The 16,969-nt window shown below is 40.7% G+C and overlaps 1 protein-coding gene across 2 annotated transcripts in view; it reads right to left on the reverse strand.

Moving 5' to 3' along the window:
• Positions 1 to 16,969, reverse strand: part of LOC144685490 (kelch-like protein 20) — a 45,925-nt gene that overhangs the window by 14,968 nt on the left and 13,988 nt on the right. For both annotated transcript variants that reach the window (XM_078550063.1, XM_078550064.1), the window contains 3 exons: positions 8,124 to 8,239; positions 6,013 to 6,196; positions 3,158 to 3,301 (listed from right to left, as the gene is read on the reverse strand). In XM_078550063.1, coding sequence (XP_078406189.1) covers positions 3,158 to 3,301; positions 6,013 to 6,196; positions 8,124 to 8,239 — 444 coding nt within the window. The remainder of the gene's footprint in view (positions 1 to 3,157; positions 3,302 to 6,012; positions 6,197 to 8,123; positions 8,240 to 16,969) is intronic.

Raw genomic sequence — 16,969 nt, forward strand, 5'->3', positions numbered from 1 at the left:
GCCCTAGTGGGGGTGGAGTAGGGGTGAAGGAATCAAAAAAGGCTAAAAGGTAGAGATAAAACAATAGATGGAAATACATTTAAAAATAATGGAAGTAGGTGGGAAAAGAAAAATCTATATAAATTATTGGGAAAAAAAAGGGGGGTGGGGCGAATCGGAAAGGGGGTGGGGATGGAGGAGAGAGTTCATGATCTAAAATTGTTGAACTCAATATTCAGTCCAGAAGGCTGTAAAATGCCTAGTCAGAAGATGAGGTGTTGTTCCTCCAGTTTGCGTTGAGCTTCACTGGAACAATGCAGCAAGCCAAGGACGGACATGTGGGCATGAGAGCAGGGTGGACTGTTGAAATGGTAAGCGACAGGGAGGTCTGGGTAATGCTTGCGGACAGACCAAAGGTGTTCTGCAAAACGGTCATCCAGTCTGCGTTTGGTCTCTCCAATGTAGAGGAAACCGCATTGGGAGCAACGAATGCAGTTGACTAAATTGAGGGAAGTGCAAGTGAAATGCTGCTTCACTTGAAAGGAGTGTTTGGGCCCTTGGACGGTGAGGAGAGGGGAAGTAAAGGGGCAGGTGTTGCACCTTCTGCGGTTGCATGGGAAGGTGCCGTGGGAGGGGGTTGAGGTGTAGGGGGTGATGGAGGAGTGGACCAGGGTGTCCCAGAGGGAACAATCCCTGCGGAATGCCGCCATGGGGGTGAAGGGAAGATGTGTTTGGTGGTGGCATCATGCTGGAGTTGGCGGAAATGGCGGAGGATGATCCTTTGAATGCGGAGGCTGGTGGGTGATAAGTGAGGACAAGGGGAACCCTTTCATGTTTCTGGGAGGGAGAAGAAGGTGTGAGGGCGGATGCGCGGGAGATGGGCCGGACACAGTTGAGGGCCCTGTCAACCATAATGCCACCTGCTGAGATAAGCTAACCAAATACAGACCCAATTATTAAACTTGTTTGTATAGCTCAGCTATTGATAAGCCAGAAGAACTTCTTGTATTACTTTTAAGAGAAATTAAAATATACTCATTAACCTCTTCCTGTTTATTGGTTTAAACTGCATAGGTTTCAGTTCAGCTGTAAGTAATGCACGTTCTGCCTCCTTATTACCCAAGTGCAGAGAGGTAGAGGCTCTTGCTGGCCTGCATCTTCGGGATCTCCAAGTTGCGCAGGGGGTGTTGCCAGGAATTAACTGGATAGAACTACAGTTTGTTCTGTTAGGTTCACCGGATTACAGAATTATCTTAAATTCAGTGGGAAGAATTCTAGCATCTACTGACAGTTCTATCTCTCCAGATCCCATTAATGAAACAGGCTGCTGCTTTGTGGTATTGTAAATTTACATGGCTCAGGTATTGGATTACCAAAGTGTCACAGAAGGTTCACACGCTTCCAATGATCCATCACCAATGTATCTAAAGAAGCCCCAAACAGAAAAAAAATCAAAATTTTCCTTCTGTTTTCCATCCTTCACCCACTAGGGAGAATAGATTAATGCCCAATTACTGACTAAAGGACAAGGTGTAAGTTTCAACCCTTACAAGGTGAACTCACATACCAGGAAGCCATGTGTTGAGCAGCACAGCTCACCATCAAGCGCACAGCCACAAATTTCCTGACAGCACCGTAACCCATTAAATAGTGACTCCATTTGGAGGTGCAGAGGTTCAGCAGCCTCTTTACTCAATCAAGGTAGGCATCATATGAACCTACAAATTAGGAGTAGGCCACTCAGCCCCTCAAGCCTGCTAACGCCATTCGATAAGATCATAGCTGATCTGACTGCAATCTAGCTCCACATTCCCACCTACCCCAATAACCTTTCATCCCCTTGCATATCAAAAATCTATCTAGCCCTGCCTTAAAAATGTTCAAAGACTCTGCTTCCACTACCTTTTGAGGAAGAGAGTTCCAAAGACTCACCACCATTTGAGAGAAAAAAAATTCTCATCTCTGTCCTAAATGGGCGACCCTTAATTTTTAAACAGTGACCTCTAGTTCTCTATTCTCCCACGAGAGGAAACATCCTTTCTACATCCACCCTGTCAAGATCCCTCAGGATCTTACATGTTTCAATCAAGTAATCAAATCTTGGATAACTGAGGTGTTCTCATACCCAGACTTCAGACAGCAAATCATAGTAGCTGTCTTATCAAGGTACAGCGTTCTTACCAACTGCCTTCAGCATATTGAAAGGCTCTGTGCAGGACAGTTTGAAATATCTGTCACCTTGATATGTCCATGTCCCATGCTGTTCCAGATTTACTCTCACCAATTACTTAAGACATGAAAAGCTCTGGCAGATGCAGCTGTTGACTCTCTTCCCCTGTAAGCCTGTAACCATTTCACATAGTTTTCCCCTTCATCTTGTGCATGGATTGCAGGATACTCTTCCTCTGCACAGTTAGAAATGCTAAATCACACAGCGACCACAGAGACTTAGGCTTCCTTTTGCCGGTTTTATTCAAGCATATGCAAGGGAGCTGCAATCATTCTGAAGAATGAAGACCCAGCTCCCAGGTTGATTACATTTCACTACTTTTGTACTTTTTCTTATCATAATACATTTGAATACATTCAATCGGTAACCGACACACTGGTCCCATGCTAACTCTATCCTATTGAGTACATAAACATGTGATTTTGCTAACCAATTATTCTAAAGGATTATACATAATTATATTATCCAATCAAAATTAAATCACGTACGCAAAGACCTTGGTTCTCACAGCTCAAGGCTGTTTGTGTTTCATCAAAGCCCCCTCTTTGTCTATTGTATGTCTTTCCATATCTAGGCTAAAACCATCTGCCCCTTCCCTATGTGAGAGGGGAGTACGCCTAATCTAATTTATGTCCTTTCTTGTGTCTCCAGTCTGACTCTCAAGGCTATGCAATGATTATCTGGCAATCTTCAACTCTTAATATGTTTAGCAGCCATGTCTGCCTGGAGATTTTAAGTGTTCTTCAGTAAATTCTTGGTGTTCTCTTTTAGCATTTTTAATTTCCCCCTAACAATCTTCTGCATGGATTGCAGGATACTCTTCCTCTGCACAGTTAGAAATGCTAAGCCAGGAAAGAGAACCAAGTAGACATAGGTCTCACGTGCCTCAAGAGTAACCTGCATTAGGTCATTTCTGTCACAGAGCCTAAAGCATCCTTCATCACTTACCTTTCGACAATGTTAAGGCAGGACACTCCATCCTGTCCTCCAACAGCATACAGGTACCCTCCCAGCACTGCTACCCCCACACTGGTTCTGCATGTGCTGGTCGGAGCTACGTCACTACTCCATTGATTTGTCTTCGGGTCATACCTTAGCAACAGAAATAATTGACAAGTTAAAAGTTAAGGGCATGTAAGAGAAACAGAAAATTCTGACACTCATCATTGTTCCAAAGACATTTGTAACCGTGACAAAAAGGCACAGTTTTCTCCTGATCTAGCCTCAAGCTGTTGCATGGGGAGGAATGGAACTGGTCACTGGGGAATAGAGCTTATGACAGGGGCCAAAGACAGTGGCTTTAGCCTTCCCAATACTCAAATGGAGGAAACTTCTGTCCAGCCAGTACTGGTCATCAGGCAAGCAATGTGAGCAGAGACAGTAGAGTCATCGAGCTAGTGAAGTAAAGTTGGGTGTGCTCAGCATACATGTGATCACCACAATGTACACAAGATTAAAAATTCAGCAAAAAAAAAGGGAGGGGGGGTGGAGGAGAAAAAATTAAGTTTGTAAAGCATAAAACCAAAACAATGTTCAGTTTCTTTTCTCTATTGGCGGTGAGATGACAACTGCTGCCTTGACAAGAACAACTTCCAAGGCTTTGCAACACCTGTCAAAACAACTGAAGGGTCTAAGCAACTAGTTTAGAACTGATCAAGTCATGGTGCAGAAAGAATACATATGTTAGGGCTGAAATTTAATAGCAGCTGAATTACAATACTAGGAGATTGGTCAGTTTTGTTAGCATTTCAGCCACTGTTACAGTTCTCTTATTGGGGTTAAAAACTGGATCTTGGGGGCATCTTAGTAATAAATCTTTCAATTTTCATATTTGTCATTCTACTCACCAATCCCGATCATATTCTGAATAGAATTAGTGTAGAAAGAATAGTTGCTATAAAAGGCCTCCCTGTATCAACTAACAAATCTTAAATCTCAAATTTAATTTGTTCCCATGAATAGCAGTTCTTTCTCTCCAAGTGTTATGAAACCTTACATTTCTTTCCTGGTCTCACAAAATCAAGCTGGTACACACGCACATAACTATACAGAATGATAATTTAGGGTAGAAACAAGTCCCAAGACTGACAAATCTTGAAGACCATCACATTTTAATAAAGTTACCACAAAGAACATTAACGGAGTAGGAAGTCTGGGAACATGGGGCAGGTTTTTCCTGCCCCCACTCACTGACACATAAAATAACATGGGGATACATCGGGTGTGTGTCCCAACGTCCCCCGTGTCATTTAGATTTTCAGTTTGGCGGGCGCGCAGCCGAAATGTCAATGGCCTATTAAGGCCATTAAAAAACTAATTAACCTGATTGATGGACCTACCTGTCCAACCTTAAGGTTGGCGGGCAGGCCGGGAGCCCAGCTGGGCCTCAGAAAAAGCATGAAATCTCGTCCACGGGTGGGATGAGGTTTCATGAGGGTTTTAAAATTTTAACAAATGTTTCAATAAAAGTTATGGACATGTCCCAACTCATGTGACAGTGTCATGAGGGGACATGGCAGGGAAAATTTTTTTATTACCCAAAATTTAACTTTTACATCGGAGCCGAACTCCCTGAGGGAATTTTGTCTCAAGGAGATCTGTGTGCTCTTTTGTGCGCATTGCGCGAAAGAGCACACTCCCGGCTGAGGGAATTCTCCCCCTCCCCCCCCCCCATCCAGGGACCGTATGGCGCTTCCTGGCGGATGTCACGCTGGGCAGGCCTTAATTTTCCCGCCCACGTAAAATGGTAGCGTGCCTCTGACTGGGGCTGCCGATTGGAAGCCCGCCCACCGCACTCCTCCCTCCCCCCCACCCCCCTCACCACACTTCTCCCCCCTCCCCTGCACTCCTCCACCCCCCCACTCCTCCTCCTCCTACCCCCCCCCCAAAAGGAACAGGAGTAGGCTATTCAGCCTCTGAGCCTGCTCCACTTTTCAATTAGATCATGGCTGATCGTATAATTAAAATAAACTGATGTCGATCAGTTCCTTTTCAATATCAGATATGCTAGCAGTTGCTGATACTCTACGAGCAGCAGTCAACACATTCACACAGCTCTGCCTCTGCTTTTAACAAAGCAGAAAGTGGGGTAGGAATGGACATGGCTGAATGTGCTAATCATAGTAACACTTAGATAAGTTGATCTCAAATATCCAATGAGCTCCAAATGCATTTCAGTTTTATATATGCGGTCTAGTACTTTATAGGTTCAGATGCTGGTACATAGAAAGGAACAGCTTCAGCGTTTAGAAGAGTTTGGTGAATGGAATCCCACCTGACTCGAGGGCAGGTTCTGAAATCAATGCAATGGGTGAAAAGATTAATATGAGGGCACCATCAGCTCTCAACCTAAAACTTCCCAATTATTTTGGTATAGTAATGTCAGCCTTGGCTCAAAAAATTGAATTCCCACTCTTCTCTTCCCCCAAAGCATAACAGTTGCAGAAGTGAAATTCATGAGCACTGACTGCCATTTAATACTATGTTACATGACCAATTTTCATTGTTGAGCTGAGACAGTAGTCAGCAGGTTACTCAACCTAACTTTCTAGTATGGGTCAATAGAGTGATAAGAAACAGGACCCCTAGTTGATATTTCCTCTACCTAACCCAGGCTACTGTGTCCAGCTGGCATCTCTACTGTTGCCAGATTGATATCAACGAACTGATCGTCTGCCTTATAGGCCTCAGTCCCATAAAGACCATACTGCACTGCTCCATTGTTGTAACTCAACAGACAATTATCAATCTTTCGTTTCTTCACCAAACAAAAATAGTTAATTTTGCAAAACCTCCGAATTTACCTTTCAACACTGTTCAGGTAGGAAGACCCATCATGACCCCCAACCGCATACAAAAGGTCATCAAGGACTGCTACACCAACACCACATCTTCGTTTGGACATCGATGCCATCATCCGCCATTCATGTGCTTGAGGGTCATAGCGTTCTACGCTAGAGATCGCATCACCACTGCACCAACCACCAACTATGAAAGGGGAAAAAAATAAAAGTTAACGAGTATGATTTTTAAAAATTCAATATTCAACAAGGTCTCACCAGCCATGATCTCACTGAATCCTGGAGCAGGCTTGAGGGACTGAATGGCCTAATCCTGTTCCAATGTCTCTGTCCACACAAAACCATGCTGCTGTTTATTTTTTTTTATCCATTTACGGGATGTGGGCTTCGCTGGCTAGGCCAGCATTTATTGCCCATCCCTTATACTGGGGGAGGCCTTGTTGGAAACGTGCAAGAGACCCAAACCATTATGCTAGCTATGCAGTTTTATTCCACTCAATACAGGGTCAAAATTTTATTAATCAATAAATCGATCAGATACTGCCACATCAATGCAAGAAACTGTTGTGCCCAGAATAACAACTCAAAGGGCAGGATTTTCCCCCTCTCGGGGGTGAAGTTGAATTGTAGCCGATTGGGGGCGTGGCGCCATTTTATGTGGACAGGCCAATTAAGGCCCACCCAGCGCGACATCCGCACGGAAGCACTGCGCGCTCCCTGTGCGGGCGGGGGGGAGAGAATCCCTCAGCCGAGTGTGCGCTCTTCGCTAAGTGCTGGCTCAGGGAGATCGGCTGTTAGGTCACAAATATTAGCGATAGAAAAAAAAATTCCTGACATGTCCCCACATGTGACACTGACACATGAGTTGGGACATGTCCATAATTAAAAAAAAACTTTAATAAAATTTTTTAAAACCTTCATGAAACCTCATCCCGCCTGTGGATGAGGTTTCATGCTTCTTCTAATTCCCACTGGGACTCCTGGCCTGCCCGCCGACCTTAAGGTTGGACGGGCAGGTCCATTAGTTAGCTAAATGACTCTGTCAATGGCCTCAATTGGCCATCGACAGGTTGGCAGGCACACAGCTGATTTAAATGGGGTGCGGTGACGTCGGGAGTTCCACCCAACGTTACCGTGCGTCATTTTACAAGTCGGCGAGCGGGCTCTGCCCCCCGGCGGGAAAATCCTGCCCAAAAAAAGTGATTTATAGTTTCAAGTTGCCATTTTAATTTTCTCCACTATGTCATTTGTGGTACAGAGACATTCATACGCATTATGACAACACTGCTAAAGAACTACAACATACAAAAATGTAATGATATGAAATGAGAGAAAGACACTTTAGATCGCAAATTCAGGGTCATTATTACTGACAGTTGTAATGATGAGAAACCCGTTAGTGTTCACCCTCATTTCTGCATAAAACTAACAGCAACTTTTGGTGTCCACACATAGGCAATTAATGCAGAAATCCATAAGTTGCTGTCAATGATTCCCTGCTTCTTCAAAGATGCAATCAGCATGGAATCTGCAATTTGACATGAGCTTCAACTTCTTACACATTTTCTTGCTGTAAAAACAATTTAAGAAATTAAGCCTTGCTGAATAAAATGTAACCAAGATTTTAACAGTATACTAAGTCACTATTACTTTTGAATAACCCCCTCTGGCCCTGAAAACTAATTTTAGAAGTCTGGTGTGTTATTCCCTCCATTGAATGCTACATTTTAAAAAAAAATCTGTGAAGTTGATGATATTTCAGTTTCTACCTTAATCCTTTAAGTATACCCCGATTTTTATTCTGTTCTCTGTAAAGTGATTTAAAAAGTGAATGTTAATCAGTGCTTTTACTTTCTGGTTTGCTGTCTATGATAATTCGGCAATCTGGTTGGCTATTCAGTCTGCTTGATGACTTCACTCCTCCTGAACGCCAAAGATTCCTTATGGATGGTGTTTGAATGAAACTGATGTCATGGAGCTCAGTAATTCATTGTGGGTAGCTTTCTTCGAGGTCAGTAGTGAGTGCTATCCTTTCACTGTTGACCGTAAAATCCAGGCTGTTAGATCTTCAGCAACAGGTTAGGGATTTAGAAGAAATCATTGCACTCACTCACCAGCAAAAAGCACCTCCCCACATCGGATGGGCTTGCGTGGTCGTGTTCGGGGACCCTGCATTAGAGGTCTCTCCTGTGGCAAAAGGAGATAATTTTTTGCCTCATCCAAGAGATCTCTGAAAAACATTGGCGAGAAAAAAAGACTAATGGTTATAATTGGAAACACTTAAACACAGGATTAATGATTATAGTGTGAGGCAGACAAGAAAACATGCTACACTTGGAATGCAGGCACTAAAGTACATGACTAAAGCTATTTGGTGAAGAAGATTGAAGTTTCACAGTTTTGGGCAAATTACACCTGAATTTTCAAATAATTTTGGAAGTGAAACACAAATTTGCTACTCCAAACAGGTCACCTATCTGATACAGAGCAATGTTCAGCAGTCCTGAAGAGATGGGAAAGACCTGGCAGAGTTATGATATATTGGAGATCCTTTGTAGTGCCACCTCTAATCCAGCATTCTTTCATATCAGAAATATTAGAGTTTCTGGAGTTTGCAAATGATAATTTGTATACAGATTGTAAGTGATGAGTGGATTGCAAGGATCTATTTGTCTTAAGCCTGGAGTAGTTTTTGGCAAACAGCAGTAGCTAAGGAACAGCAAAATTTTAGGACTGAGATGAGGAGAAATTACTTCACTCAAAGGGTTGTGAATCTTTGGAACACCCTACCCCAGAGGATTGTGCATGCTCCATTGTTGAATACATTTAAGGCTGGGATAGGCAGATTTTTGGTCTCTCAGGGAATCAAGATAAATGGGGAGCAGGTAGGAAAATGGAGTTGAATCCCAGGATCAGCATGATCACAGTGAATGGGGGAGCAGGCTCAGTGGGTCATATGGTCTCCTCTTGCTCCTGTTTCTTGTGTTCTGTGTATGGTGGATGCTGGAAATCTGAAATAAAAACAGGAAATGCTGGAAATACTCAGCAGGTCTGGCAAGCATATGTGGAGAGAGAAACGGAGTTAACATTTCAGGTCAAGGACCTTCAGAACTGGAGAAAGATAGAAATGCAATACATGTTGTGCAAGTGAAAGTGGGGGAGAAGGGGGAAGGAAGAATAAAAATGAAGGTCTTTGATGGGGTAGCGGCAGGGAGAGATTAAATGATAAAAGATTTCATGGTACAAAAGGCAGCAGGAGTGGTAAAGGTTGTAGTAAAGAAACAAAAGATTTGACTGGAATGGGTGTGAATGGCAGAATAATAAACAGCTGTGTCCGAAAGCAAAAAACATGTAAAAAAAAAGATTAACACCAGCAGATGCAAAACAAAAACAGTAACAAAATGGGGGACAGAGTTTATGGTCTGAGCTAAGCACTAGCTAAACAACAGTATTTTCTAATACACCACCAAAACTTGAACTGGAACATTTTCAACAATGTTGATAATGACATTGTTGCATTTATATTGAAAACCTTTGGCACTGAGCTGGTTCAGAAATAAAGTATCTGAAGAAGTCATTATTTTGTCATTGAGCACCAATAATGTGGGCAAAAAGGGAAATTGCACCTTTAAATCAAGGGAAGCACAACTTATGTTTTAAATAGCTAAAAAGCTAATTGTGGGGAAATTATTTAGGATACAAACTATATTTATTCATGGAAATTGAACACAACTATATCAAAATCGACAGGTTCACATTCTTCAAAGGAGGGCTTGTACTCCCCAATGGTGAATTACAACCAAATGATGGCCCTTCAAAAAAAAAAATGATTGAGCAGGGGCAGAATTAAAAAACTTTAATGATAGAAATCAATTAATGTTATACACAGACATACAATTGCTGAAATATATTTTATGGTTCATTCAAGAGGCAAAAATGAACATTTTACTGATGCTAGCCAATACTTATTCCAAGCAAAAAACTCGCTGCAGCAATTAAACACTGAGCATTTAATATGGCTGGGGAAAAGCATTTTTGCCCATCTCACAACACAACGATTGCAAATAGTTTCAAATAAAAAAAAAACTCCCCGCAATGTAACTGACTATCCAAAATTGCAGAAGTACGAGCTTCCCAATTTGTACGCACAAACATTTTGTTCTTTAGCCATCTTTCAATCATGTCCATGTTCACCTGCCTGTCCAGTGCTGAGGAATAGGTCTGAGCTATCACAACACTCGATAAATTAATTCAAAACAAGACTGTTAAAAGAACGTTAAAACTTCCAATGCCCATTATTATCAAACAGAATTTAAGAATAATCAAAATATTTTTACACAATAGCATGCAAGTAAATGTATCTAGAGTAAGCAGTGCTTCCTGTAAAGAAATCTTTAGTTAAAGAAGCAATTCTTTGAGAAAAAGATTGCAAATAAATTGGAGTTTTACAATACTCACATCTCAGATTTGTACAATTAGTTTTGCAAGTTAAAGCCATGTCTTTCATTATAAATGAGGCATTGTGCATTTTATGTATTTTTTAATTGAAACCAGCATACATTTACTCTAATTTAGCAGTTTGTCAATGAAATGCTGGTGTTCCACTCAACCTACTTATATAGTTGTCTGAACAGACCGAATGGAATATTTTTGCCTTGCCTATAAAAATTACGACATGGATAGAGTGACCATGAAAACTGCACCAAAGGTCACATGCCTAAAAAAACATTTCAGGTAATTAATACCACATGGTTTTGAAACTATATTTGAAGCCAAGAAAAAGGCATTTACAAATAAAGTAAGGTTTAGAAAACACAGCAATATAAAAGTGGGCTCCAACTGGTGGGCCAAACCCATGTCAATTACATTAAATTCTGCCCCTGATCTCAATTTGAAAGATTACTTACATGCACAACTGCACAAATGCATGATGCCCTCCAGAAAACATTATTAGGGATGTCCCACAGCATAGCTTGTGTTTGAAGTAGCAAAGTTTCAGTGCCAGCAGCAAGGAGGGCAGCAATTCAATATGGAAGCTTTCAATATTGCTCATGTTCTTAGTAACAAGAAGGTAAGAGCAGGAGACAGAGGTGAAATATCTTAAATTGCTAGAATCTTTGTTCCATTGCCCACATGGAAAAATCCAGATTTTAAAATATTTGACTTTTTAAAAAAAATACAGCGAAGGAATCATAGAAAAAAGGGAGGACAGGAGAGAAGCAGCAAGTTCCAAATGTACATTGACTTAAATCCCTATAATGCAGTTAATTTTTTAAACCATTAACAACACTGGAAAACACCATAGTAAATGCACTACCTTCTTATGAAAAAGTTACCTAGAGAGGTATTATCCATTTCAAATTACAAAATTAAAACAAAAATAATAAAAAGGTAACAAATTAGATTTGCAAGTGCAAGATCTTAACTCTAAAGGGGCTGGAATAATGAACTTCTTGCACATGCAGACAGACACAGATGGATCTTATTATTGATGACAAATGCAGATATAAAACGTGCATGTATTATGTAGAGGTGATGGCAATAAATACTCTTGACATGGAGTGCTGCAGCCAAGAAGGCAACTGAAAAGCTTCCTGGCAGTAGTAAATAAAAAATGATAATAATTTGACCCTAATTTTTGCTTTTAGCAAAATCTCTGCGCATCTCCGTTCTTGTCTCAGTGCCATCAATAAACACATGAATAAAAGAAATATGGAATGACAGCTTTGGAACACCAAGCTGCACTTTCAGCCTAAACGTTGGCATTTACAATCTAAATTCTCGCTCTGACCACAGGCTTCTACCAATCAGTAGAGGACTGCATGGATCAAGTATCTCAAGCATGTTTATAGAAAGTAAATAGCAGCCAATGTCAAAACAGTCATAAAAATCCGGAAACTGCAGTAGTAAACAGATTTTACACACATGAATATAATTAGACTGAACCATTATTATGTAGTTAAGATTTTTTTTTCCAAAAACGCATCAGTTATGCCATGCTGACAGTGATTCCAAATTAGACATCACATTTAACTCAAAATCACTGTACTAAAAGTAATGCATTGCTGTAAATATTTAGAGACCAATGAGCTAGGGTGCACATAAAACTGTTATGGATGGAGGGGGAGGAAGAGGGTAAATTGGTAAGTTACTTTCCTTTTCTGAAAAGCTTAAGTTGGAGATTTAAAAGTATTTGGCAAGGGGTGAATGTTATTAAATGCATTACGACTGAGAACTGAAGTTCCATGAAGGGAAAACTTTGGATCGCCAGTGAGCTGACTTCTTTTAGAATGCCAGTCAGTAATTTCATGTATTTAAAGCAAAAAAAATCCTTTTAGATCTTCAATGTAAACTACCCTGTTGCTTGGGGACTGCAATTTTCCAGCAATGGTGCACAGTACAGCGAGTTTCAAGTGAAACATCAGTCTTTGATGATAAATACCAAACACATTGCTAGAGCACAGAACATCCAGAGTTTTATTTCAGCTGAGCGCTTATTTTTCTAACACACAAACACCGTGTTGAGTGCTGGTATGGCAATTTGTGCTGGAACCGGCGACAATTCCGTTATAAATGGCCTCTGGAAGGTATAACTTTTTAGCATTTTGCCATTAGTATTCCTTCCAAATTAGAATTTTCCAAAATTAAGTAAAAGAAAAATGAAAAAGTAAAAGAGTTAAAGTTTATATTTTTATTTGGAGGAGAGTGAACAGCTTTAAACATATGGGCCTGAATATTGCCGTTGGCGTGCAGAGGCGGGCCCGACACGCTAATGCACAAAATGACGCGCATCATTTAGATCTTTCGTTCGGTGGGTGCGTGCCAGAGGCAGCTACGCACTAGCCGAGCTGTCAACGGCCTATTAAGGCCATTAAAAAACCAATTAAAGTTGTTACCAACGTTAAGGTTGGTGGGGCAGGCGAAGAGCCCAAGCTGCCTTCGCGTTTATCATGGGTGGGATGAGCTTTCCTGAAGGTTTAATAAAATAATTAAATAAATTTTGCTAACTGTATAAACATGTCCCAGCTCATGTGACACTGTCACTTGAGGGAACGTGTTTAAATAATTTTTCAGATCCTTTATTGAAGATTTCCATTACCAACTTAATCCCTGACCCATTCGCACGCAGGCCTCGACTCTCCCTCCTCCCCCCCACCCGCACAGGTAGCGGGCCTTAATTGGCCTGCTCACGTAAAATGCTGGCGTGCAGCCGATCGCGGGCGGCGATCGGCTCAGTGCCTGCCCAACACAGTAAGTTTCTGGCCATTGAGTACTTGTACTTCTTTCGCAGTTTTCAAATTCCTGTCACATATTCTATACATTGTTTCTCAACTTTTGAAAAACGAAGTTTATACTCACTGCACAGTATAATGCAAAAAATACACCAATATCGGAAAAACTTTACAGCCCCATAAATCACTTCTGGAACACTTATTAAAATAATAATTTTCTACAAGTTTCAAGAGTTGGTTGGTGATGATCATTGCAAATACAAGATATCAGAACAGGTTATATAACACCTGCTATAGAACTATTTGATTAAAAAAAAGTAATAAAATAGGTTAAAGTTAAGATGGAATTTTTAAAATATGTTGAACATCAACATTTGCTCTTTTGCAAGATTGTGTTTAGACGTAGTAAGAAAAGTTACTGAGCTAAACTGAAATAACAGCAAAACTAAGACCACTAAAAAGCAATCGTTGTAATAGAGTGCACATTAAGCACTGCCTAACTAATCACAATTATGATCAGTCAAAAATCAAGTCAAGGTAAATCTTTAAATTGTTACCTAGATATAAGTAACAATTATAGGTTGTTGGAGGTCACTAATTAGTTCATCTTTGGAATTATAAGACTAGGAGTCCCTGTAAATTGGACCTTCACAACTTTGTCAGTTTCTGCTGCAATTCATGTTGCGAGAAACCAAAATAGATTGATCCTGCTCTCGGGACGTCATCATATTTCAACAACTGATCAATCACAGTGACAGGGCCATCATTTTATTCTCTTACAACTGACTGGAGGGCAAGAATTTGTCTGCTGATAATTTGTGAATTAATCACTTGGTCGTACAGAACTTGAGTATTGCTCAAAAAGGAGACATGCTGTTAAAGCTTTTCATCTTACACGCATCAGGACAGATTTGCAAGAATACCAAATCTTAAAGGGAACAACAATTTCTATTGCATGAGAATAGGTTGCTGATTGATTTCCTTACACACTTTAACAGGCTTCAACCTGCACTCAAACTCACCTTTGAAATTAAGCTGTCAAATGAGCTCCCGTTCCTCGATGTGCTAGTTGAGAAATCTGCCACTGAGTCTGCCAGTACTGTCTACTGCAAGCCCACCTTTACTGGTCAATTTATGCATTGGGATTCCTACAGTTCCACACACTATAAGATCGGCCTTACTGGCATCCTCGTAAATAAGGCCCGGGCCATTTGCTCACTGTGCTTGATGCCAAAAAAGGTGCATTAAGGCAACCCTGTGGGATAATGGCTACCCTGATCAGATCATTGCTCGCTGTATATCATGCGAACTCATGAATGCGCCTAAGGCTGCCACTCTTGGTCCTAAAAAGTGCTCAGTCTACCCTGGAAGGGCAAGGTGTCTCAAAATTTGAGCAAACATGTGAAGCTAGCCCTTTCAAGCTACCACTATACCGTAGCAACATGAATGGTATTCTCTACAAACAGTACGCTGCCATTAAGCCAAAAACACATTCTGCCTGCCATACATATGAATAATGTGGCATATGAATTTCCCTGCTGATGTGGCCTACATACCTGGCAACACATGTCCCAACGGCTGGGGGATTGTATCAAATGGCATGTCCCTAAATATGTTTGCAACAGGCAAAGTACTGACCATACTCAACTAGCCAATGCTTGCAAAACTCAGAAGTGTCCAACATTAGATACAATTCTGCGATTGGACAACACCTACTAAGCAATCCTGATTATGCTCAGAATTCTGCTCACAACCAATGTTGCTCACAAAGTGGCTCATTTATACAGGCTAGAAGCTACATATATTCAAACACAGGACCCTGTCTTTTGCAAACAGAAAGGACATGTCCACACATTGCGCCTTTTTCAACTTAGCAAAAGCTTGAGGGACAACCATTCCCTGGTTCATTCCCCATGGCAATGCCTTGACCAGAGTCAACCTGTCTGGTTTGAATCTAAATAAAAGCTCGTCAGTTAACTGTTCCCTGGTGCATTTTCCATGGCAACACCTCTACCAATCAGCACCCTCTTCTCATGCAGTTTAAGTTGTTGTTTCCTTTGGGATTTGTTATTCTTACAAATCTGTCCCGGTGAGTGCAAGATGAAAAGCTTTGACAGCATCTCTTTTTCAAGCAACAGTTTGTGAATTGGTTACTGTGTAGTTGAAATGTCTCAGCTGTATATTTGATTATGTTACTCTGTATAGATTCTTTCCCTTTAGGACCTCTTTATTCAAATATTAAACTCCCCCACCCCAAAAGAAAGTCATCTCCCCTGAGTAACACCATGGCTAAAGCTACCGGTATCACCAGAAGATTGCAGTCACGAAAATGTCAGACAAAAGAAGCCAAGGGTTTAATTTAATTTGCCAAGCCAAGCCACCTCAGAGACTGAAAACAAACCAAGTGCTGAAAGATCGTCATAATTAACACAAATATGGCAAGACGCTTATCTCATATGGTGTTCAAAAATATCTTGATGGTGATGTTGGTGCTAAAATGGGTAAGAAGAGTTCAGCAGCAAACACTATGATCTTATCCATGCCAAACTTATCCCTACTCAAGTGATCAGCCCTGCTATACAGCAAATGCTGCGGTTGAGCAACCCTTGAAGTTTTGGAAATTATTCCACAATACCAAAATGTGCCATCAAAATTATGCAACATAATAAAGGGCTTAAAAATCCCATTATCATGACAGTAACTGCATTGCTGTTTAATAGACAGCATATTTTACATTCATACTAAAAATGTCAATGTATTTTAGTGATTTCAGGAAAAACAATAGCAGATTTACTGGTTTATATAATGAAGGAATAAACATTCGGTGGAGAATTGTCACATTATTTGCAACTAAGCTGTGGTTACTTCACTGAGCAACACAGTCTGTTGGAACACCAGCACAATTGACTGCCCAGTGGACAAAATTGGAAGTTCTGGTTACTTCAAGAAAAAAACACTGGAGGCCAAGACTGTGCTTATGTACATAAACATGCACCATGTATCAGAATGGAAGAGTCACATCTTAAAAATGCTCATGTTTAATAAAAATAAATTTTACTGAAAGGTCAAGTCAAAAAAGTTAGTTCCCCAACAGCTTCAACTGATTAAGACATCGAGTAGCTGAGCCATATAGATCAAGAAGGTCGCAGGTTCCATCCTCAATCTATTTGGAGTCAGCTGAGACCACATTGTTTATGATAGTGAGTGCACTAGTTAGCTTATGTCCCCTGGGATTAAATAAAGAGGAGGCACTCTGTCAAGGATAGGATCAGCTTTACTGCGATGCTCCATGTGGTCAAACAGCCATCCAAAACACATAGCATATGGTGTATTTGGGCCAGGTTTTATGGGGATCTGCAGTTTCAGGAACTTGAGTCTCCATCTAGTGGTATAATTATGCAGTGACATGCAGCTTTAAAATAGGAATATTTTACTGAAACATCACGAGATGAATGACAAAATGCCCAAAAACAGCATGTGAACTACACTGCAAATTTATTATAGATTTGATCTTCTATTACTGAAAGAACAATAGCACAATTAGATAAGGTTCAAACAAACAGATCTTCTACAAACAAATCTTGTTACAAATTTTTATAACAAATCTCTATAACACAGGCTTTCTGAACATTATAAAATTCCAGCTGTGTCAAGTTAGCAACGATTTTCTTTGCTAGATTCCACTCCCCCGCCCCCAAAATACTTTTAAGTTTCATTCATAGAATGTC

Source organism: Cetorhinus maximus, chromosome 10 (assembly GCF_964194155.1).
Source record: "Cetorhinus maximus chromosome 10, sCetMax3.hap1.1, whole genome shotgun sequence".
Taxonomy (NCBI): Eukaryota; Metazoa; Chordata; class Chondrichthyes; order Lamniformes; family Cetorhinidae; genus Cetorhinus; species Cetorhinus maximus.